This window comes from Mesoplodon mirus, assembly GCF_964341445.2.
Source record: "Mesoplodon mirus genome assembly, chromosome: 16".
NCBI classification, from domain to species: domain Eukaryota; kingdom Metazoa; phylum Chordata; class Mammalia; order Artiodactyla; family Ziphiidae; genus Mesoplodon; species Mesoplodon mirus.
This window is the reverse complement of record NC_138992.1, coordinates 248489-271302: the sequence shown is the minus strand read 5'-3', so window position 1 is coordinate 271302 and position 22814 is coordinate 248489. Positions and strand designations below refer to the sequence as shown.

Sequence of the window (22814 nt, the reverse complement as noted above, 5' to 3'; positions counted from 1 at the left end):
ACACCCCATGTTATTTGTGAAGCTTCCAGAATGCTCAAAATGTGATAAATCAAAGCTTAACCTGATAATTGAGACAAAAAGCAATTTCAGGTCAAAATTAGGGGTTTAATTTATTGTCTCCAAAAGAGAAATCCAAAGTATTTTAAAATCTACTCTGGAATAGTTCTGGAAATTGTTTTTTGGCCATGTTGGGCGTCTTGAGGGATCTAGTTCCCCAAGGATTGAACCTGGACCCGCACACAGTGAAAGCTGGGTCCTAACCAGTGGACCGCCCGGGAATTCCCGGAAATTCTTAAAATGAGTTTAGTGTTACAATTACTGAAGCCCCAAATTGGGAGCGATAGCTTGAAAAGAGAGCAGAATAGTCCAGAACTCGCACTACCCGGCAGGCAGCCCTCTCCTCTCCCTCCCTGCAAAGCGACCGGCACACATGACGTGCGCAGATGCTTCTCCTGTGCTCTGGGATCTCAAACATGTGCAGTAGTTTGAACTCACAATGTCTTGCCAGGTGACACATGAATACTACACATCTTTCTCACATGGACTCAGCTAAGAAAGGACTCCTCACCCTGTACTTCTGCAGTCGATATTCTAGGCTGGAATGCAGAGCTTGAGATGTATTTCTATTGAATTCTTGGTTGTATTGGGACATTTAAGTGAACAAAGCACACTAAGAAGAGAGAGGAAAAATAATCCCTCAAAGGCTGGAGGCATGAAGTTTTTACCCAAGTAAACGAGGCAGGACTGCCACTCGATGAGAGGCAACCCGCAGAAAAATGGGCCAGCTGTGTTCCAAGAACCTTTATTTGGTCACACTGAAATCTGATTTCAATATCATTTTCAAATGTCACAAAATAGTCTTTCACCCCCCCAACCATTTAAAAATGTAAAAACCATCCTTAGCTCTTGGCCTGTTAAAAGGTAAACAGGTACATTAAAGTCCTGATCTGAGCAAACATGGATTGGGAGCAGCACCAAGCCGAAGTGGTTAGGAGCCCTGCCAACAGGGGACTCGGAAGCGAAGCCAGGAAGCTGTCAGATCGGCTACAGCTGAAGCAGCTGCCTTACCCCTTGGCTGTTTGTGATTAAGTTTCCTGGACATGAGTGCATTTACAGGACTGACTGTGGCTCAGGTTCTGCGGGCTGTGTAGGCCCCAGGCTTTAGAGCTACCCAGCCCAGTGGCCTCAGGCTGATCATCAGGCCTCACAGGTGTGGGCACAGGTCCGCATTTGGCCCATGGGCCACACAGTCAGCCAGCCGCTGACTTAGGACCGTGTTGATCCAGAAAGAATCCAGGTGCTGAAACAGATTTAAGGCTGGTCCCTCTGGCCCTTTTTGGCCAGCCTGCAAGTGCTGTCAGGGGAAAACAGAAGCATCCTGCCCCATGGAGAACCTGGAGTCCAGAGGCCTTCCACCCCTTTGTCCATCATTACCAGGAAGTGGCCAGGAGACAATTCCCTTGTGGGGACGGCACACCCAGTGACAAACAGCCTTCCTAGAGCCAGAAGGCGAGAGCATGGGGCCTCGGGAGGCCCTTCCAGCACATGACGGCACCAGGTGCCAGTGGAGGGCGCGTGTGGCATGTGCACCGGGACCCTGACTCTTGTCCCATTCTTGGGTGGCTCACAAAGCCTAAGATACAGACCACTCACATGTGCCCACCCTGTCCGGCTCTGATGGCAGTGACCACCTGGTTGAGCACAGCAGCCGAGGCGGGGACATAATCTCTGTTCACAATCTCTGCACAGTCTGTAAAGGTCCCTGCCCTCTTGCACTGACCCTTCAGACACAAGTTCTGGGTGGAGCAGGGGACGGCCGGGGAGATGGGGTTACAGCTGCTGCAGGGGGCACAACGACTGCATGGTGTCCTCCGCCCAGGGCGGGAACACCCCCGAAGGTGCAGGTTGGGGGGTGATCCTCATCCCCAGAGACAACACTGCAACCTGAGAACATGTCACACCTTGTGTCAGGCGAACTGGCAGATCAGGCTGAGCTGCTACAGGGTTGAGTCCCTGTCCACGTGCTGAGAATGGAAACTCACGTGAACTCGGCCACCCTGAACTCCACTGTTCCCAGCCCCACCAGGCCCTCCAGTACACACGGAGTGGCACTGTCTCCCCTGATACAAACCCACGGGCTGATTTTGGGCCGTGTCGCACAAGGCGATCTGGGCTTCACCCAACCAGTGTGATGGTGACCCAAGTCGTGCTGCAATAAATCCTGAAGTGACCTATGTCCCTCAGGGTCACCTGTCCGTACATGGGAGAAGTGGCCTCTCTGTGGCAGGCCGCCTTTGGCCTGTGATTATTGGCAACGGCACCAAAGATTGGCAGGTCTCAGGGGGGTGGTCCTGGGTGGCAGCCTGTGCAAATGACACACCTGGTCCCGAGTCACCGCTGCCGAGGCCAGGGCCCCAAGCAGGGCTGGACTCAATGCTACATGTCAGCCTCATCCTGTGGCTCACAGGCCTTGATGAGATGTTCTGTGAGCCGCTCCGCAACCCCAGCCAGTCAGTCAGGTTCACCAGAGGGGTGGGCGGAGCAGTGATCTCCCCTGAACGTTCTTTCCGCCCGTGCCAAGAAGGCCAAGGGCCCTGACCACTCTACCCTGGCTGCTTCTCCAGGCTGTGCTGGCAGAGGAAACCCGGGGAGGAGGTGATGTGGGCGGAGCAGGCTCGCTCACGCGCACCTGTTGCTCAGCACCCACGGGGCCCTCTGCCCTGGGACCTGTGGCGCCCACATGACCACGCCGACAGGCTGATCTCGGTGAGCAGGCATCTCCACCGTCCTCAGGCCTTTGAGAAGGCACGGGCTCGTGTGTCTGCTCGCAGACCCCCCAGTTTTGGCAGTCCCCATGGCTGGAGTTTTGAGGATGTCTGGCCAGCAGCAGCCAACACACATCCCAGCCTCTGGTGGTGTTCTCGGGACTGAGGTGAGGCTCCTGCAATGCTGAGGGCCGGGTTGGGAATCCCAGTGAGGGCTGCGCGTCTGATTCTCGTAACTGAAGCAGCTGGACTCTGGACGTAGGGTGGGCCAGTGACACTGTCCCCGGGCCCAGGCACCGCTGCTGGAGCCAGCTCCTCCCCAAAGAGGCCCTGCCGGGGGAGTCAGGTGAGGGGGACCCGGCCGCGCCGCCTGGGGCCCCGCAGACACGAGTGAGCATATCTTGCTGCTGAAGCCAGTCTGAGTACCTGGTGCTTAAGGAAGACGTCCTGGGTAACTTCTTTCAACTCACTCGTCTGGCGGGGCTCACGGGGCTTTTCTCATGCCTCTTCCTCGTCTGCAGGACCTGGGGTCTTCCCTCTGTGAACTCAAACGCTACACATGTGCACCTTCATGTGAGGGACAGGGGCTTTACTGAAGGTCAAACGTGCCAGCAAATAAACATACACATCATGGGAATCTGGATGCTCCCTCTCCTAAGAGAGCAATTCTGAATCTTTCACAACATTTTAAATCATCAGTATAAATGATCCCATAAAAAATAAGTTAAGGCTGTAGGTTTATTCACATTTATACACATTCGTAAAGGTGAGTGGTCTATCCCATGTGAATTTTCTGATGCTGAGTAAGCCTTGAGCTCCTATTAAAAGCTTTGCCACATTCATTACATTTATAAGGTTTCTCTCCAGTGTGAATTCTCTGGTGTATAATTAGATGTGAGCGCCATCTGAATATTTTTTCACATTCATTACATTTATGAAGTTTCTTTACAGTATTAACTTTCTTACGGCTCACGTGGGTAGAAGCTTCCAGAGCATTCCCATACTCGTGGTACCACTGGGCTCGAGTGTGGATCCTCTGGTGCTCAATGAGGTACGAGCTCCGGCTGAAGGCTTTCCCACACTCGCTGCATCCGTAGGGCTTCACCCCAGCGTGAATGATCTGGTGCTGGAAAAGGGTAGAGTTTTGGCTGAAGGCTTTCCCACATTCACTGCACTTATAGGGCCTCTCCCCCGTGTGCACCCGCTGGTGTATTGTGAGCTGTGTGCTCATACTGAAGGCTTTTCCACATTCGAGGCACTCGTAGGGCTTCTCCCCGTTATGGACCCTCTGATGGTAAATGAGGCTCGAGCTCTGGCTGAAGGCCTTCCCACACTCACTGCACTCGTACGGCTTCTCTCCAGTGTGGATTCTCTGATGCTGGATTAGGTGTGAGCCCTGGACAAAGCCTTTCCCACACTCATCACACTTAAATGGTTTTTCTCCAGTGTGAGTTCTCTGGTGGCGAATAAGCCGTGAGCTGCAACCAAAGGCCTTTGAACACTTGTTGCATTTATAAGGTTTCTCTCCGGTATGCGTCAGCTGATGCTGACTAAGGCGGGAGACCCACCGGAAAGCCTTCCCACACTCGTCACACTTAAATGGTTTCTCGGTAGCATGCAACCTCTGATGTGCAACCAGGCTGGGACTATCCGGGGTTCTTGGGAGCTGAAGTCTCTCCCCAGCGTGCATCCGCTGGTGCTGAGCTAGGGTTGAGCTCTGGCTGAAGGCCTTCCCGCACTCCTGGCATGGGTAGGGCCTCTCTCCCGTGTGGGTCCTCTGGTGCCTGGCCAGCTGAGACTGCTGGCTGAAGGCCTTCCCGCACTCCCGGCAGCCATAGGGCCTCTCTCCTGTGTGGACCCTCTGATGGTGGATGAGGCTAGAGCTCTGACCAAAGGCTTTTCCACATTCCTCACACCTGTAGGGCTTCTCCCCAGTGTGAATCCTTTGATGCTGAATGAGTTTCGAGCTCAGACGAAAGGCCTTCCCACACTCGGTGCATTTAAACGGCTTCTCTCCAGTATGGATCCTCTGATGCTGAGTAAGCTGTGAGCACAACCTGAAGACCTTCCCACACTCCTCACACTCATATGGCTTCTCTCCATGCAAGGTACTCAGATTTCTCCCCTGTAAGCAATCAGGTAATTTTTTTTGGCACTCCTGGCAGCTGTTAGGTCTCTTCTGTGTATTAATTTCCTGATGCAGAGAGACATCTGAAGTAGATCGGAAACTCCTACCACAGATGTCGCATCTTTGCAAGGACCCCTGACTTTGGTCATGTCGACAACCCAGGTGGCCACCGCTCCCCTGCTCACCACACCCCTGGGCCTCGTCCTCAGCGAAGGTCTCCCTGGGAGCCGCAGTCCCTATGTTCAAGCAGTTTTTCTCGAAGAGGGAGGTTGGCTGACTCTCTGAACAGACCTCGGGATCAGAGGCGTCTCCAAAGCCAGGACTCTGGGGAAAGTCCTGGGACGGGGTTTTGACCATGACCACACAGGATTCTGATTTTAGACGGTCAATGTCTTCACAGGCCTGCTCACTCTCGGTCCCGATTGTAGAATCTGAAATGAACAGGAAGTAAACTGCTGCTTATCCCCTGTGCTCAGAGAAAGGACAAAGACTGGAGGATGGGGCAGGGGTGCAGACCACCCCTGGGACTGAGCCCCCTCCCAGACAGTCTGCATTGAGCACACGGAAAGATGCTACAAGAAATCAATGCCTTTGACAGTTCTAAAAATCTGGTTTCATTCATACGTCATTTTATGCACTCATTCAGTTACAGTGTACTTGGCAGAGTGCAAGGAGCTTCCCTCCTATGTGGGGGAAAGGTCCTCCCACGTGGAACTAGCACGAGGAAAAATCTACAAAGAAGCAAAGTGAGCTCGATAGGGTGGGAGGTTTAGTGAGAGGCAGGGCTAGGCCGAGAGGTCAGAGGCTCCTGGTTGCAGAGGACGTAGAGTGAGGAGGAAAGAGGGACTGAAAACTGTGAATAGAGGGATGTTAGATACCAAGAAAAATGAGGTGCAAGAGCTCCTGAGGGGCACATGGGTGGTGAGCCCAAGAGGACTGGGGCTCCGGCTGTCCACTGGGTGGGGTTCTGAGAAGAACCCCGGGCCTGAACTCTGTGGCATCCAGCTGCCGCCAAGCCACGCCCTCTGATGCACACCTGGCTGCGTCCCTTGCTAGTCCGCCCCTCAGCTTCCAGGTGGCCACACCCACTGGCCATACTGACTCCTCCTTCCCATGGGTTTCTGGAGGGTCCACCTATGCTGCCTGCCCTCCATGTGGAGGTTTGGAGTGATGTGGCCACCAGCCAAGGAATACCTGGGGTCATCACAAGCTAGAATAGGCAGGAAGGATCCTCCCCTACAGGTTTCAGAGAGAACATGACCCTGCCCATACCTTGATTTTGGACATCTGGCCTCCAGAACTGAGAAACAGTAAATCTCTGCTGTTTTAAGCCTCCAATTCGTGATGCCTTGTTACAGCAGCCCCAGGACACTAACACAGCCCTAAAGCCTTATCTGAGAGGTTGGGGTCACCCAGGGCCCCAAGAAGTTCCAGAGGGAGCACTCGCGGAGGGAGGGGACAGCTACTCAGAGCCACACTTAGTGGTCCCCTTAGAGCCACATGTGTGTACCTGAGCTCAGTAAGACTATTAGTAAAATTACAGGGGCTTCCCTGGTGGTGCAGTGGTTCTGCCAATGCAGGGGACACGGGTTCGAGCCCTGGTCCGGGAAGATCCCACATGCCACGGAGCAACTAAGCCCGTGCGCCACAACTACTGAGCCTGTGCTCTAGAGCCTGCGAGCCACAACTGCTGAGCCCAAGTGCCACAACTACTGAGCCCACGCGCCTAGAGCCCGTGCTCCGCAACAAGAAGCCACTGCAATGAGAAGCACCACGATGAAGAGTAGCCCCCGCTCGCCACAATTAGAGAAAGCCCGCGTGCAGCAACAAAGACCCAACGCAGCCCCCCCCCAAAAAAATTACAAACTGAAGAAATTGTGGTTCAAAAACAAACCGTTTTTGCCATAATGCACAGGTGTTTTGTGCCCTTGCTTTTCTGTAGTTCAGTCTCTCCTGAGGCTGCCCCACCACCGGTCTACACTTCCGGACCCACCCCATGGCATTCCCAGGCAGCCCAGCAAGCCCATGTGGGTGGCACCTGGGGTCTGCCTCCAGCCTCCCGCCTGCAGCCCTCTCACCCTGTGCCCGGAAGCCTCACCTGCCCGGGAGGTCCTGGCTGCCTCTCTCCCCTCCGTTCCTTGCAGGTCGAGGACCCATGGCTCCTGCCCCTGTTCCAGCCGGGAGATCAGCTCAGGCTTGAAGACCAGGAATCCTGCTGTGGAGGCGGCAGAGGAGGAGATGGCATTGGTGTGGCTGGGAGTGCAGCTCAGCCTTCCCTGGTTCCCAGGAGTGAAGGGCTGGGGGCTACTGGGGCACAGGGGCCCTCTCTGTCCAGGGCTGTCGCCTCCTGAGGCTGGACACAGAGGAACTCCTGGACTCCCAGCCTGTCCCTGTCTCCATCCACACAGGGCGCCAGGATCCCCAGGGAGCCCTGTCACCCGAATCTGCCTAGCACACGCCAGCTCTAGCCCAGGGGGAGAGAAGCCAGGCGCTGCCAGCACTTCCCTCAGTCCCTCAGTTCTGAGGGCAAGGACACTCCAAGAGGTTGACGTGGTTAAAAAACAAGACAAACAACAACGACGACAAATCAGCAAACAAAATGGATCTTAAATCAGAAGTTGTGAGGACTTCCCTGGCAGTCCAGTGGTTAAGACTCCGCACTTCCAATGCAGGGGGCACGGGTTTGATTTCTTCGTCTGGGAACTAAGATCCCGCATGCCACGCGGTGCCGCCAAAAAATAAAATAAAATAAATTAAAAAAAAAAATCAGGTGTGAAGTCCAATGGTCACCCAGCAGCCCCAGCCTCGAGTCCTCACACAAAGCCCTGGGGGGCCTCAGCAGAGGGGTGGAGAGCTGCGGGCACCCACCTTCTGGGGCCGCCAGCCCCCAGGCCGTGGGCCAGCTGTGTGATGTGCTCCCAGCCCATCCAAGGGCTGGCCAAGCCCTCTGCTGGAGCACACCTCAGGTTTCCAGCCGTGTGGGTGGAGAAGGGCAGGCAGAGAGAGCCTAGGTCGAAGGCTCAGGTGATGGCAGGACCCCCACAGTCAACATGAAACAGGTGTTCTTGCCAAGCACATAATCAACACTCACAGAGAAACATCCCTGGGCCAGCCAGGAAGGGGGTCAGGCACAGGCCACAGAATACTACCATAGACTGCGGCTGATCTAAATGCAACTGGACATGACAGCCACCACAACAAGTAGCTCAAAACTATTAGCCACCTGAAAACTAAATGATGAATTACTAAGTGGTATTTACTATAAGTAAAGTGTATTTACTGTAAGTCAAAATTTGTAGGGCGCAGCTGAAGCAGTACTTACAGATAAAATTTCACATTTTTAAATACGCTGACCAGAAACAAGAATGATTGGGGGCTTTCCTGGTGGCGCAGTGGTTAAGAATCCACCTGCCAGTGCAGGGGACACGGGTTCGAGCCCTGGTCCGGGAAGATCCCACATGCCGTGGAGCAACTAAGCCCGTGCGCCACAGCTACTGAGCCCGTGTGCCACAACTACTGAAGCCTGCACGCTGCCTAGAGCTGTGCTCTGTAACGAGAAGCCACCACAGTGAGAAGCCCATACACCGCAACGCAGAGTAGCCCCGTTCACTGCAGCTAGAGAAATCCTGCGCGCAGCAACAAAGACCCAATGCAGCCAGAGATAAAATTAAAATAAAAAATAAAATGAAATAAAATAAGAAATTTATTAAAAAAAAGAAACAAGAATGATAAACACAGAAGAAGTAAATACTAAATTCAAGGAGTTGCAAACAAAACAACACAGCAAACACAAATAAATAAAAAGGAAGAAAATAACAAAGGTGGGCAAGATGCAATGAAAGAGCACCCCCTCCCCAAAAAAACCCCAAAAGCTGGTTCTTCAAAAAGATAAAAAGAATAGTCTTGTGGCAAAACCAATCACAAGGACTTCCCTGGTGGTCCAGTGGGTAAGACTCCACGCTCCCAATGCAGGGGGCCCGGGTTACATCCCTGGTGGGGGAACTAGATCCCGCATGCATGCCACACCTAAGAAGTCCGCATGCCGCAACTAAGAGTCCACATGCCACAACAAAAAGATCCTGTGTGCTGCAACGAAGACCCAGTGCAGCCGACATAAATAAATAAATATTTTTTTAAAAAATCACAGTCAACACAGTGAAATGATGCTGCCTAAAAATAAAACAAATAAGGGAAACAAACATAATAGAGATGAAAAATAAAGAGTAGTACAAACACATGCTAAAAAAAATTGAAAATCTGAATGAGTAGATCTATCTGTACAAAAACTAGAAATGACAAAATCGGCACAGGGGAAAATCCGTAAGCTTGATAGACCATGAGGCATTAAGAAAATGTAAATTCTAGTCAAAGACCTTCCCTCCCCAAGGGCCCAAGGCCCAGGTGGTCTTACAGGCGAGTTCAACCAAAAACTCGAAAGTTCAATTAATTCCATCTATATAAATTCTTCCAGAAACTAAAAAAGACAGCAAACGCTTCCCAGCTCATTTTATGAAACTTATATGCAAAAAATACCAAACTATATAATGACAATTCACCAAAAAAGAAAAAACAAACAAACAAAAAATCATACAAGTCCATTTGGCTTAGGAACAGGGATGCAAAAATCCAAAATACTGACTACCCGAGTCCAAAAGGTTAGAATGCATATGTAAATAACATGACTTAAGTAGAGTTTATTCCAGGAATATAAGGAAATATGCCAACGTAATTTTTTTTTTTTTTTTTTTTTGCGGTACGCGGGCCTCTCACTGTTGTGGCCTCTCCCGTTGCGGAGCACAGGCGCCGGATGCGCAGGCTCAGCGGCCATGGCTCACGGGCCCAGCCGCTCCGCGGCATGTGGGATCCTCCCGGACCGGGGCACGAACTCGTGTCCCCCGCAGCGGCAGGCGGACTCTCAATCACTGCGCCACCAGGGAAGCCCCATATGTTCTTTTCTTCCTTAGCCTGTTAGTCTAATAAATTACATTGGGGGCTTCCCTGGTGGCGTAGTGGTTGAGAGTCCGCCTGCCGATGCAGCGAACACGGGTTCTATCCCTGCTCCAGGAAGATCCCACATGCCGCGGGGCCGCTAAGCTGGTGCACCACAACTACTGAGCCTGTGCTCTAGAGCCCGCGAGCCACAACTACCGAAGCCCGCGTGCCTAGAGCCTGTGCTCCACAACAACAGAAGCCACCGCGATGAGAAGCCCGCACACCGCAACAAAGAGTACCCCCGCTCGCCGCAACTAGAGAAAGCCCACGCACAGCAACGCAGCCGAAAAGAACAAAACAGCAAACCTCTTCAGCCCACTTCTGTCCTCAGTTCCACGCATTCCCGTTGGAATCAGAACACACGACGCGTGCCCACGGCACTCCTCGCAGCACGGGTGCTCTGGCCGTTGCGACGGATCGGGACACGTGGGGCAGGAAAACGCCAAGCGTCCACTCGCAGGCCCCCCTCAGAGCGTGACACCAGGGCTAGCAGGGGGTCCAACGAAGTGGCCAAATGCGAGGTCTGTCCTCCAAAATCAAGAGCATGTCTCTAGAGCGGCAAGAATCAGCCAGAAACACACCAGAACAATGACACATGCACAAAACAACCTAAACTGCAGATCGCGCCCCAGACCACTGTGGAGGACATGCCCACCCTCCAAGAACGTCTGCAGAGGCAAGTAGAGACATGGAGACACAATGCATGGTCTCGCATGGGAACAGTTAACAGAAAGGTGCCAGTGCTCCTCACACTGTCTACAAACCCAAACCACTCCCCTATAAAAATTCCAGTGCAGTTTTCAAGGAACTCAAACTTATTCGAAACTTACAGACAGAACTACTCGATTAGCCGTAAGTAAGTGAAATTTTAAAAAGAATAAAGAGCCAGAGCTGCCCCACCAGGTAGTAACATGCCACAAGCCAAAGCAATAAAAAAGAACACTAATAACAGAACCACCTGACAAAATGCAGAGAGCTGGCCCGTAACAGACCAGAGCTCAGAAACACACCATCACACATATGAAAAAGGCAGCTCCACAAATCAACTGGAGAGGGTGGATTGTTTAGCGCTGGAGAAACGGCTCGGTGTGTGGACAAAGATAAAAAAGGATTCTTGGGGCGTCCCTGGTGGCGCAGTGGTTAAGAATCCGCCTGCCAAGTAGGGGACACGGGTTCAAGCCCTGGTCCGGGAAGATCCCACATGCCCCGGAGCAACTAAGCCCGTGCGCCACAACTACTGAGCCTGCGCTCTAGAGCCCGCGAGCCACAACTACTGAGCCCACGCGTCTAGAGCCCGTGCTCCGCAACAAGAGAAGCCACTGCAACGAAGAGTAGCCCCCGCTCGCCGCAACTAGAGAAAGCCCGTGCACAGCAACGAAGACCCAACGCAGCCAAAAATAAAATAAATCTTAAAAATTAAAGAAAAAAAAAGGATTCTTACTTAACTTCACGCACAAAAGTGGACCCCAGGTCTAAAAGAGAAAGATGAACTATAAAATCCACATGAGAAAATGCAGACCATCCCCATGGCCTTGGAGTAGAAAAGAACTTTTATATAATATAAAACTTCAGAAGTACAACTCATAACGCAAAAACTGATCGATTTAATTACATTAGAATCTCACCTCACAAAGCTAACAAACAGGAGAGAATGGGGCAGATATTTACAAGGCCCAACACCCGTGCAGTCCTGTCTCATTCGATGGATCCTAAGACGCACTTGAAGAGCACATTCAGGTTCCTGAATGTGGGTCACATCTGGGACGTGCTGTCCTTAGCCGGGTGGCGCTGTGACCTGCCATGGAGCCTGTGCACACGTGGGCTGGGCCTCAGCGGAGTAACCAGCGCTGTGGTAAACACTGCTCTTTGCACCAGGTGACCGTACAGCAGAAGGCCAGGGAGAAGGAGCAGCGGGGCTCTTCTGAGGCTGGAGAAGCAAACTGTCGCCAGGGCAGTGACTGCAATTCAGTCACTGGCAAATCAGCAACCATGTGCACACCACGCCTGAGACACGAGGATGGGCACAGTGTAGGAGCCGTGTGGTTCATCACCGAGATCCAGCAGGAGAATGGCTGCCCCACACCGGGCAAGAAAACGAAAACCCAGCAACACTTACGAAAGGCAGCACCACTCAGGCTCTCCATGGACCACAGGACGCCGGCAGGTCAACAAGTGGACACAGAAACCCGTTCAGCAGAGGATGGGAGGGCACAGAGCAACACCCCAGCCAGCTAACTGCACGTGTCTCTCCCGTTCCGTCTCAGGGACGCACACTTCATCTTGTCTAAGTGTGTCTGAGCGCACTCTTCAAAAGTATGAGATAAAAAACCGAAGGGATAAGAAGGCATCGTGTGGCAGTATAAACAGCAGCACTCTACCTCGCAAAGGTACATAAAACAATGATGTGGTTTACGATGTACAGCATCTTGGACTCAATGAAATCAAATACAAGAAATAACAAACACATTCAAATCAATAAGGCCCAGTGACCCCAGCAGAAAACTGGCCAAGGCTCTGAGCACTTTATGGAAGATACCTGGCTCTTCCCAACTCTAACAAGACTTGAAAGATGCGCCAGGTCAGCAGTCATCAGAGAAACGGGGGCTCAAATCACGACAGGCTCATGCGTGCTCCTTTGCGTGGAAACACACGAGAAAGCTGGGCCTGCGGGCTGGCCAGGACTGAAGGGGACAGGCCTGGTCCAGCAGGCTGAGAGGCCCTTGGCTGACCACGCTGCTGTGTCTAGCCCACTTCCGGTTCTCCAGCCCAATGCTCTCTCAGGGGCCCAGGCACTCAAGTGTGATGGGGCTGGAGACCACATGGGGCCAGCGCAGCAGGGGTCACACACCCCTTTCACAAGGGTGCAGTCCACGTCACAGGGTGCGTGACACAACAACACAGAGACGGACATGAAACGCACTGGGGTGCCTGCCTGTGGTGGTGGGGGATGGGAGAGGAAGACAGGGCAGGGCAGGAGGGCCACAGGGAGCCCTGACAGCCTCCACGGAGTGGCACCTGCAGCATCGCTGCCACCCTGTCTTTGACCAAACAACCATCTCCTTGGATCCCATGAGCCGATAGCTTCTCTTCTGCTGTTTAAGCTATTTCAAGTTTGGATTCTATTTCTCACAAGTTAATCTATTCACTCAGGCAAAAAGGAAGCTTCATCAGCTCCCAGAAGTCCACCTACACTGTGAGGACTAAATCACGTGATGTGTGCAAACCTGGGAGCCTGCCTGGCTCACTGTGACCCCTCCTGGGGTTAGCTTCTGACCCATAAGGACTCACAGGCCCAAGGCCCCTGTTTAGCCCATGAGAGCTTGACCACACGGCCTCCGTATCCGCAGCCTATAATAGAGGCCTGGGGATGTCCCTGGTGGCGCAGTGGTTAAGAATCCCCCTGCCAATGCACGGGACACGGGTTCGAGCCCTGGTCCGGGAAGATCCCACATGCCGCGGAGCAACTAAGCCCCTGCGACACAGCTACTGAGCTTGCACTCTAGAGCCCATGACCCACAACTACTGAGCCTGCGTGCCACAACTACTGAAGCCCGCACGCCTAGAGCCCATGCTCCGCAACAAGAGAAGCCACCACAATGAGAAGCCCGCACACAGCAATGAAGACTGAATACAACCAAAAATAAATAAAATAAAACAATAAATAAATAAATAAATATAATAGAGGCCTGGCTAGGTGGGAGCTGACTGATGACGCAGGGGGTAAGGGTGTCCAGATGAAGCCTCACCTAGTCCGGCCACACTGCTGTGGTTCTCGAGCATCACCTCCTTGTAGAGGGCCCTCTGGGCAGGGTCCAGACACTGCCATTCCTCCCGTGAGAAGTGCACAGCCACATCACCAAACGTCACAGCCTCCTGAAAGGACACACACCAGTCCCCCAGGGACCCCTGGGTGTCTCAGGCACATGGACCACAAAGTTGGGTGAGACAGTCACCAGGCCCCTTTGGCTCTAAAATCAAGGGGAGGAGGGAATTCCCTGGCGGTCCTGTGGTTAGGAATCCGCACTTCCACTGCAGGGGGCATAGGTTAGATCCCTGGTCAGGGAACTAAGATCCTGCAAGCCACGCAGTGTGGCCAAAACAATAATAATAATAAAAGAAAAGAAAACCAAGGGGAGAGACGGTATGGAGAAGGCAGAGGGACCCAGACTATGGTGATATACAACCCTCCCCTGAGAGCCTCAGGCAGGGCCTGGTCTGGGCAGGTGTTTGCTCACTACCTTGGCAATGGGCATGCTGGAGACCGGCAAGGGTCACAGTGTGGAGCCGAGGGAGGGTCTAGGTCCAGGCCCAGTGGGCAGGGGGGGTGCCCAAAGGAGGAGGAAGGGCCCCTCCCAGGACGAGGGAGGGAAAGGGGGAAGTCAGACTCCTACCATGCGTCTGGCTGGGTGGAGATCCGCGTGTCCCGGCCGAGAGACCTGCTGGAAGTTACGAAAAGGTTAGAGATCAGTATCCTGGAGGCCCCAACCCCTGACTTCCAGGCTAATCGAGGGGCGTGGTACTACGTTCTCCGATCCTGTACCTCCAACCCCAGGTGTTCTCTGGCAGGGACTTGGGGCGGGGCCAAAGTCGCCAGGGCACCTGAGTACCTGCCCCCCCAAAGCTCCATTCATCTTTCAGAGTGTGTAGTATGTATGAATCACTCCACAAACATGTAATGGGTGGTTGCCACGGGTGCCAGGTGCTCAACCGAGCAATGGGGATACAGTAGTGAACAGTACACAAAGACTTTGCCTTCACGGAACAGTCTACTGGAGAAGAGAGTTAAACGACCGCACAAACAAATGAAAAATTACAGCTGTGATAATAGCCCCGAAGCACAAGAAACTCTGAAAGCGCTGAAACCAGGAAATTCTGACTTAGCCTGATAGGTCACTTCCCCTAGGTGCTAACTCGGCCAAGGTAATGGAGGTGGGGAGGGCACTGCAGGCAGCAGGAACAGTGTGTGCAAAGGGCATGAGGCAGGAAAAACCGGGGCTGAATGAGCCATTGGGGCCGCAAGAGGAAGCATGATGCGACTGGAGGCTCGAATAGCCAGGAACCGGAAGGACGGACTGCAGGGACAAGAGAAGTGGACACAGGACCCCACCCCAACCCCAGTACATAAACTTGGCCCCTCCCCAGGCATCTCTCTGGGAGGTCAGAATAAGAAGCGGGCTTCCTAGGGGAGCTTTTGGCTCTCAAATCGGCTTGAGGGCCGAAGCCCCAGGCCGTGAGGACAGCAAGGCTAAGGCAGCAGTGACCACTGTCAGGTGGGTCCCCACCTGGGCCTGGCCAGTGCTGGATCCTGGGTCCCCTGTAGGGAACCGCACGCCCTTAGCGGCCACCAGAATTCAGAGAAAATACATATCTTACTCCCCCAAGGTACGGCCCTTTTTGCCACCCTCACTAAGTCTAGGTCTTCGACGGGCAGTGAGGGAGGGAAAAAGAGGGCCCTAGAGGGAGTTGATTATGCAGGTAGGATAAGCAAGGATGCCCCTGGAGCAGGCCTAGAACCGGCGGGAAGGTTACGAGGCTGCCGCGAGGCCGGATCTGCGGGACTCCCCCTCCCGCCTCCCACCTCTGCCTGCCAAGACGGCCGAGGCTCGACCACCGCCCCGCCAGGCGCCCACGGGCTCTAGAGAGCCATCCGCGCTTCCCCGCGGAGAGGCCGGGGGAGCGCGGGGCCTGCAGAGTCGGAGGCGGGAGGACGCTGGGGCTGGTAGGCGGCCTCTCCGTCCTAGGGCGAAGAGCACGTGGGCCGCCCCGACACTAATCCGCGCGGGTTGCATAGACTCACCCTCCCCGGGGCCGCTCGAGGACCCACCCGCGGGACGACGCCGGAAATGGGCCTCGGCCGCCCGCGGCCGCTCTGCCCCGCAGCCTTCCGGCCGTTCTGGGCGGTTCGGAGGCTCGGCCAACTCGGTGGTTCCCAGCTGGCCCCCGCCCCCTCCTCGGAGCCGGCGAACGGGCGGGGCCCGATCGCTGGGGAAAGGATGGAGCCCGGAGAGGGCGGGGCGGAGTCCGGTAAAGGGCGGGGTCACAGTACGGGGAGGGCGGAGCCGGGGCCCAGGAAAGGCGTGGGTCTGGGCCCGGTGTCTCTTGGCCTGGGGGCGGGGAGCGGACCCGGGCGAAGCGGGCGGAGAACCCGAAGTTCGCCCGGGACGATCCCGCGCACCTCCGGTCACCAGTCCGAGGGCGCTGGTTCCCGCACTGGTTCTATGTGCTGGTTTTTCCATAGCAGAACGCACCCGCTGGGCACGTTCGAGGCCCCAGGACTACGGAGACACCCCCACCCAGGCCGTGCCCGGGGTGGAGGAGGTAACGGGATGCGGGAGAACGGCCTGCTGGGGGCGCAGAGGAGCCATGTGCAAAGAGCAGGTGTTCTGCACCTGGTGGGGCAGGTGGTCCAGGCCGAGGTTACCGCAGAGTGCGGCGGGGCACCGACAGCTCAGAGATGAGGCTGGGAGGGCCCCAGAAAGGGTGAGGACCACCAGGAGAAGGAGAGGCCCAGGGGAGGGTCGTCAATCGGGACTCCGGGCGGGGGTCCCTGGCTGCATCGCGGGGCTCGGGGCAGCAGGACAGCCCAGGACCTGCCGAGAGACCGGATGGGGTGGGACCCCAAGCGAAGGGCAGCGCGCCCCGAGGTCAGGTCAAGGCTTCTCCTCGCTGCGCCCCCACCCATCCCCAACTTCGTGTGGCCCCCGGGGCCACCTGTTCTGGGTGTTCTCCCAGATCCACGCTGTCCTCTGTGTAGGGGCGGGCACCCCAACTTCTTTGGGACTCAGCAGGAGCCTCCCCAGGTCCCTGCAGCCCTGGGGAGGACGCTGCCTGCGTCTTTGGAGGCCTCAGCTTTGTGCGGCCCTGGTCCCTGGAGCTCTTCACACTGGACAGCCCCGGAGAGGGAAGGGCGGGGGAAGGGTGCGCAGAGCTTTTCGCGGGGAGGGCCCTGACACCCGACTCGTCGATGATCCAAATCCCGGGGTCCCAGGCAAAGCCACTGTGAAATTGGTGCAAACCAAAGTAAGGAAATGGTCAGAATCAGCTCCCGGACCGACTCCTAGGGGAGGTGGAAGGGAAAAGCAAATACGCTCGGAGGAACCAGCTCCTCTCCCTGGGACCCTGTGCGGCATGGTCCCGGCGCTCCCACCCCACCCCTCCCAGCTCGAACTCAACTGTCCCGTCCCCACATCCTCCCTGGTCACGCTCAGAGAGCATCTGTGCAAAGTATGAATAAACGAAGGAATGGAGAATGGGAGAGGGCTGGGAATACGCCTGCTTCCTAACCGTAATCGCCAGCCAAGCGCTCAGGTACCCTGAGCTCACTGGTGGTCCTGATCTACTGGGTGCCTTCCTGCTGGAGGGTCTTCACACTGCACCATCTAGAGCTAGGAGGTGCTGGCAAACTTGGGCCCTAGCCTGGCCCACTCAAGGTGAGAGGAGCACTCCCACTCAAAGTAAGGATGACCCAGGGAGCAAGAGGGGGAGCCAGGGCTGATGCTTGGGTCTGTGGACCCTGAGGACAGAGCCATCTCAGCCACCACGAAAGCCTGGCCCAGAGTGTCCACCCAACAGACATCTGGGCAGTGTGGGAGGTGCAGGTACCAGGGCACTGAGGGTGCTGCCTGGGAGTGGGGTGAAGGAGACGCTTCTATCCACTGCAGGCCATTCCAGGGCCTCCATGGCTGAGTCCCATAATCCTCACTGAGCCTTGGACCCACTGAGCAAACAGACTATTAACAGTAAGGGGCCTGGGGAACTTCCCTGGTTGTTCAGGGGCTAAGACTCTGTGCTCCTGATGCAGGGGGCCGGGGTTCGATCCCTGGTCAGGGAACTAGATCCTGCATGCCACAACTAAAAAAAGATTTCACGAGCAGCTAAGACCCGGAGCAGCCTAAATAAATAAATAAATAATAAATATTTAGGGACTTCCCTGGTGGCGCAGTGGTTAAAAATCCGCCTGCCAATGCAGGGGACACAGGTTTGAGCCCTGGTCCGGGAAGATCCCACATACCGCGGAGCAACTAAGCCCGTGTGCCACAACTGCTGAGCCTGCACTCTAGAGCCCACGAGCCACAACTACTGAGCCCGTGTGCCACAACTACTGAAGCCCGCACGCCTAGAGCCTGTGTTCCGCAACAAGAGAAGCCACTGCAATGAGAAGCCCGCGCACCGCAACAAAGAGTAGCCCCCGCTCGCCGCAACTAGAGAAAGCCCGTGCGCAGCAACGAAGACCCAATGCAGCCAATAAATAAATAAATAAATAAATTTGAAAAGATTGTTTAAAAAAATAATAAATATTTTTGAAAAAGTCAGGGGCCTGCATGGTTCCCCAAATGGTCACAGTGCCCCTTCTCTGGGCCAACCCAGATTACTTTCCAGCTATTTCCAGCCTGCGATTGGGATTCCAAGCTGTAAGTGTTCCCAGGGGAAAAGCCCAGTTTAAAAATTATTTTTGGGAATTCCCTGGCGGTCCAGTGGTTAGGACTCCACGTTTTCACTGCCAAGGGTGCAGGTTCGAATCCCTGGTCAGGGAATTATGATCCCGCAAGCTGTGCGGCCAAAAGAAAAATTATTTTCAAAGAGCTGTGTTTCCAAGGCCAGTCTGGGCCATCTACTAGATTTTCTGTAGTCTAGTAGATGGCCCAGAGCAGTAACACTTTCAGTGAACCAGAACAGACAGAGCCCCTGAAGGCCATCACCATCCCCGAGCACTCAGGAATCTCATGGTGTGCTAAAATGTACCTCGGGTTTATTTTAATCGGGGATGGTAAGACATGCAGACTCGGAAGTGAAGGAAGACATTTATGCTCACAGGTCTCTGGAATGGCAGGCAGGGCACACCACACGGGGCCAACACAGGGAAGCACTAGGTTGCTGAGGAGGCAAAGGGGGAGGGAAGGTGTGGCCCAGAGCCTTCACTGCGGTTTCCGCAGGAGGGAATGGGCAAGGCAGAGCAGGTACACTGAGTAAGCTTAGGATCATGTGTTTGAATAATTTCAGCAGGCTGCAGGTTATCAGGTTGTAGTTGGTCTCTAGTTGTCCCATACCTGGTCCTGGGGTGATGTAGGGCAGGGAAACATTGGTGTGGTGTGTGAGTCTCATAAAGGAGCTAGTTGGGAGTGTGGGCTCTGGATTGGTTGGTTTGTACCAAAGCCTTTCTCTAAGGTTCCTTTGCTATCTCTAGGATCGCCTTTTGGATTTAGCCTTGCTTGACTCAAAAGCTGGCAGGAGGAACCAGGAGACCCCAAGCCCTGAACAGAAGCGGAAGTTCCCTGAGTCCCCCAGGGAAATGTTACCTGAGGAGGTCAGGGGCTTGGGGTCCTGAGAGCAAAATGAACGAGGTGCCGGAGGGGGCCTGAGGAGGTGGGCAGCAGGGGCTGCAGGTGACAGGCCTGTGCCCAGCACAGAGAGTCCTTGTCACCACCTGCTGCTGACTCCTGCCCTGTACTCAACTTTTTTCCCACTTGGACCGGAGTCCGTTGAAGGCACGGTCTGTGGTGTTTCCATCTTGCCTCACTCAGGGTCAGAGGGAGAGTGGAGGGCCACGGGCCCCGCCCCCCCCATACTCCATCCTAGGGACCCCACAGCCCACAAGTCCAAGCACTGTCCCTGCCTCCATCCCACTCTTCCTCTGCCCTTCTGGTCCTCCAGGCCTATCCCGAGCTGACCCCAGAGCCCGTCACCCTGCCCCAGGGCGGCCCGGGTGCCCCTCAGCTCCTGGCCCTGGTGTAGGCTGTGCTGCCTTCGGATGAGCTATCTCTGCCAAGAGTCGGCTGTCTCTCCGGGCGCCTCGTGCTCCCCTGGGGCTTCAGCATGTGGCCACGTGGACCCTTCCTTCCCTCTCCTGTCACCTTCTCCTGATGTCTTTCTGGCCTCCACCCCTGCAAAACCCACCTGCCCGCACTGCTGCAAACACATCACCCCGGAGTCCTGAGTGCAAGCCCCTCTGCTCCCTGAGACCCCTGCCCTCACTCTCTCCCTACCTCGCTGGCTCTCCCTCCTCAGGCGTCACCTGCACACCCACTGCCCTGGTCACTAAGCTCTCCCTGTCCTCGCCTACTAGCAGTTCTCACTCAGGGGATCCACCGCCTCTTCTGCTAATTCCAGGGACCCTCTCTGGAAGGACCCCTCCCACTTCTCCAGAAGCCCCCTCCCCGAAAGATGTGCCCTACTGGAGGCTCCCTTTCTGGTAGGCTTGCCCGCCCACTCGACGGCCCCGCGGCGGGAGAGCAGCCTCCCCGCCAGACCACGTGAGCCTCTGCGCACTGCGGGGACCAACCACCTCAGTTCGCCTGCGCTGAGGCCCCGGCGCGAGGGAGGGGCCCCTGGCGCCCGCGAGAGGACTACAAATCCCGGCGTGCCTTGCGGTGGCGACCGCCGCTCCTAGCCGGAAGGTTAAGGGCTCTCGGCCCCGCCCCGGAAGATAAGGCGGCTCTTGAAGGCCGTGTCTCCTTTTTCGGCAGTGCCCAGCAGCAGGTAGGACGTGTTGGTGCCGCCTGGTGCCATCCGGTGCCATCCGGCGCCCTAGGGCCCGTGAGGGACCCCAGCCGGCTCTGCAGAAGGCGCCGGGTCTCACGGCCGGGGATGGGGGCGCGGAGGGTGCCGAGACCTGGAGGGAGGAGCCGGGGGAGCGGGAGCCCTGAACCCGGGGTGGTGGGGGTACCTGGGCCGCCCGGCCGCTGACCATGAGCCGCCCCCAGACCGCCGCGATGGGCCGCGTGATCCGTGGGCAGAGGAAGGGCGCCGGCTCCGTGTTCCGCGCGCATGTGAAGCACCGAAAGGGCGCCGCGCGTCTGCGCGCCGTGGACTTCGCTGAGCGACACGGCTACATCAAGGGCATCGTGAAGGTTCGGGGCGCGGGCTGGGGCGGGTGGGGGCGTGGGGCGCCCGGGGGGACCCACGCCACTCAAGCCGCCTCGGCCCGCAGGACATCATCCACGACCCGGGCCGCGGCGCGCCCCTTGCCAAGGTGGTCTTCCGGGATCCGTACCGTTTTAAGAAGCGGACGGAGTTGTTTATCGCCGCCGAGGGCATCCACACTGGCCAGTTCGTGTACTGCGGCAAGAAGGGTGAGCGTCGCGCCTAGATGGAAGGTCGCGGTGGGGAGGGACCTGCGGTTCCTTGAGGTTTACGCCTTGGGTGGGGGGAGGAACACTGAGGCTGCAGCCTTCACGTGGCGAGACCTGCTTGGCCACGCGTAGCCGGTGGGCGCCCGGAGAGCTGTAGGAGGAGGCTGGCTGTGGAGCGCTGCGCTGGCTTTGTGTCTGGCAAGCAGTGGTTAGGACACACCACCTTACGCTGCTGACTGCTGCCGGGTGCTGCTGTTTCCCCTCGCAGCCCAGCTCAACATCGGCAATGTGCTCCCAGTGGGCACCATGCCCGAGGGCACCATTGTGTGTTGTCTGGAGGAGAAGCCTGGTGACCGGGGCAAGCTGGCCAGGGCCTCTGGGAACTATGCGACTGTCATCTCCCACAACCCTGAGACAAAGAAGACCAGAGTGAAGCTGCCCTCGGGCTCCAAGAAGGTCATCTCTTCCGCCAACAGGGCTGTGGTCGGTGAGTGGAAGGTGGCAGTTGAATGCTGTGGGTGTCCTGTGGACAGCCAGCAGCTAGACAGGGACCTGGAACCCAGCTGCCTGCTTCACTGAAGTGTGGGCCGTGTAAGCTTGAGCACAGCTCTAAAGCGGGCGTAGCAGTTCCTACTTAACTGCTGGCTGGGTATTGAATGAGACCGAACCCGCTGAGACTCTTAAGGCAGACTTGTCTGCGCTTGGGGATAACGTGGACTTATGTGATCCCTGCCCATTAACACCCTACCAAAAGATGTGTAATTTCCTTAAAGTCACCCAGAAAAAAAGCGTATGAACCCAAGTGTGTTTACTTTGCTTTTTGTCAACACCTTTGAATCCGTGTGGCAAAGCCAGTCTTGCATGGGGGAGGCTCTTGAGGATATGCTCACAGAATAAACAAAACAACGGCAGAGAAGTGGCAGGCTAGGTCAGCTGTCCTGTTTGGGGTGGGGAGGTGCTTGCAGGAGCCCAGTGTCAGACCCTGCAAAGGGGATGACTTCCTGGAGAACCGTGGATCGAGGCAGGCATTCCAGACGATGTGAATAAAGCCCTGGCTTAACGACCCTGCAGCGCCTGAAGAAACTTGTCAGCTGATAGGCTGCAAGGGGGCTTGGTGCTTGGTGATGGTTTCGAGGCATTTCTGAGGTTCCTGGGAATGTGTGATCCTGTATGACACACGGGGGGTGGGACACTGGCACGGACCGAGCAGGGGGTGCTCTGCCTGATGGGAGGGTCCCCCAGTGCTGGGCAGGGTGTGATACATCTCCCTGAGGTCCCTGGTCTCCAACAGGTGTGGTGGCTGGAGGTGGCCGCATTGACAAGCCCATTCTGAAGGCTGGCCGTGCCTACCACAAGTATAAGGCAAAGAGGAATTGTTGGCCACGCGTGCGGGGTGTGGCCATGAATGTAAGTGGCCCAGAAATGGACAGTGGTGGGGGTGTTCAGTGTACTGGGGCTGTGAGATTGGGTGGACAGGCTCCTTCTCTGTGGTGGGGGATCTGTAGTGTGAGGCTCTCGGTGATGGTTTGTAAGCACAGGCTGGTGGATTATACCCTTCCCCAAGCCCTCCTGAGGCAGGTCAGGGCCACCCCGAACACCACTTCCCTCTTCCCGCAGCCTGTGGAGCATCCCTTCGGAGGTGGCAACCACCAGCACATCGGCAAACCCTCTACCATCCGCAGAGATGCCCCTGCTGGCCGGAAAGTGGGTCTCATTGCTGCCCGCCGGACTGGGCGTCTCCGGGGAACCAAGACTGTGCAGGAGAAAGAGAATTAGGGCTGGGGGCTCAATAAAGTGTCTTTTTCACAGCTGAGCTGCGCTTTTCCATGGTTTCAGAGGGAAGGGTCACTGCTGGGAGGA

The 22814-nt window shown here is 55.8% G+C and overlaps 2 protein-coding genes across 10 annotated transcripts; one reads left to right on the top strand and one right to left on the bottom strand.

The window, feature by feature from the left end:
• Window positions 1–347: 347 nt before the first annotated feature.
• On the bottom strand, window positions 348–15841 carry ZNF7 (zinc finger protein 7). 9 transcript variants are annotated; one of them, XM_082600929.1, is made up of 6 exons: window positions 15683–15755; window positions 14426–14651; window positions 14277–14324; window positions 13632–13758; window positions 6992–7108; window positions 348–5324 (listed from the first exon to the last, which is right to left on the bottom strand). In XM_082600929.1, exons 2-6 carry the CDS (start codon window positions 14510–14512, stop codon window positions 3541–3543), a joined length of 2163 nt encoding a protein of 720 aa, XP_082457055.1. In that variant the 5' UTR covers window positions 14513–14651; window positions 15683–15755; the 3' UTR covers window positions 348–3540. The 9 variants fall into 9 exon arrangements, with proteins under 9 accessions (XP_082457055.1, XP_082457054.1, XP_082457057.1 ...); XM_082600928.1 differs by lacking the exon at window positions 15683–15755 and adding an exon at window positions 15168–15457; XM_082600931.1 differs by lacking the exon at window positions 14426–14651 and having other exon boundaries at window positions 15683–15841.
• A 4439-nt stretch (window positions 15842–20280) lies between these two features.
• On the top strand, window positions 20281–22767 carry RPL8 (ribosomal protein L8). Its single transcript, XM_082601148.1, has 6 exons — window positions 20281–20361; window positions 20586–20732; window positions 20813–20954; window positions 21223–21441; window positions 22246–22361; window positions 22572–22767. The coding sequence occupies exons 2-6, from the start codon at window positions 20595–20597 to the stop codon at window positions 22728–22730; spliced, it is 774 nt and encodes a 257-aa protein (XP_082457274.1). The 5' UTR covers window positions 20281–20361; window positions 20586–20594; the 3' UTR covers window positions 22731–22767.
• Window positions 22768–22814: the final 47 nt, after the last annotated feature.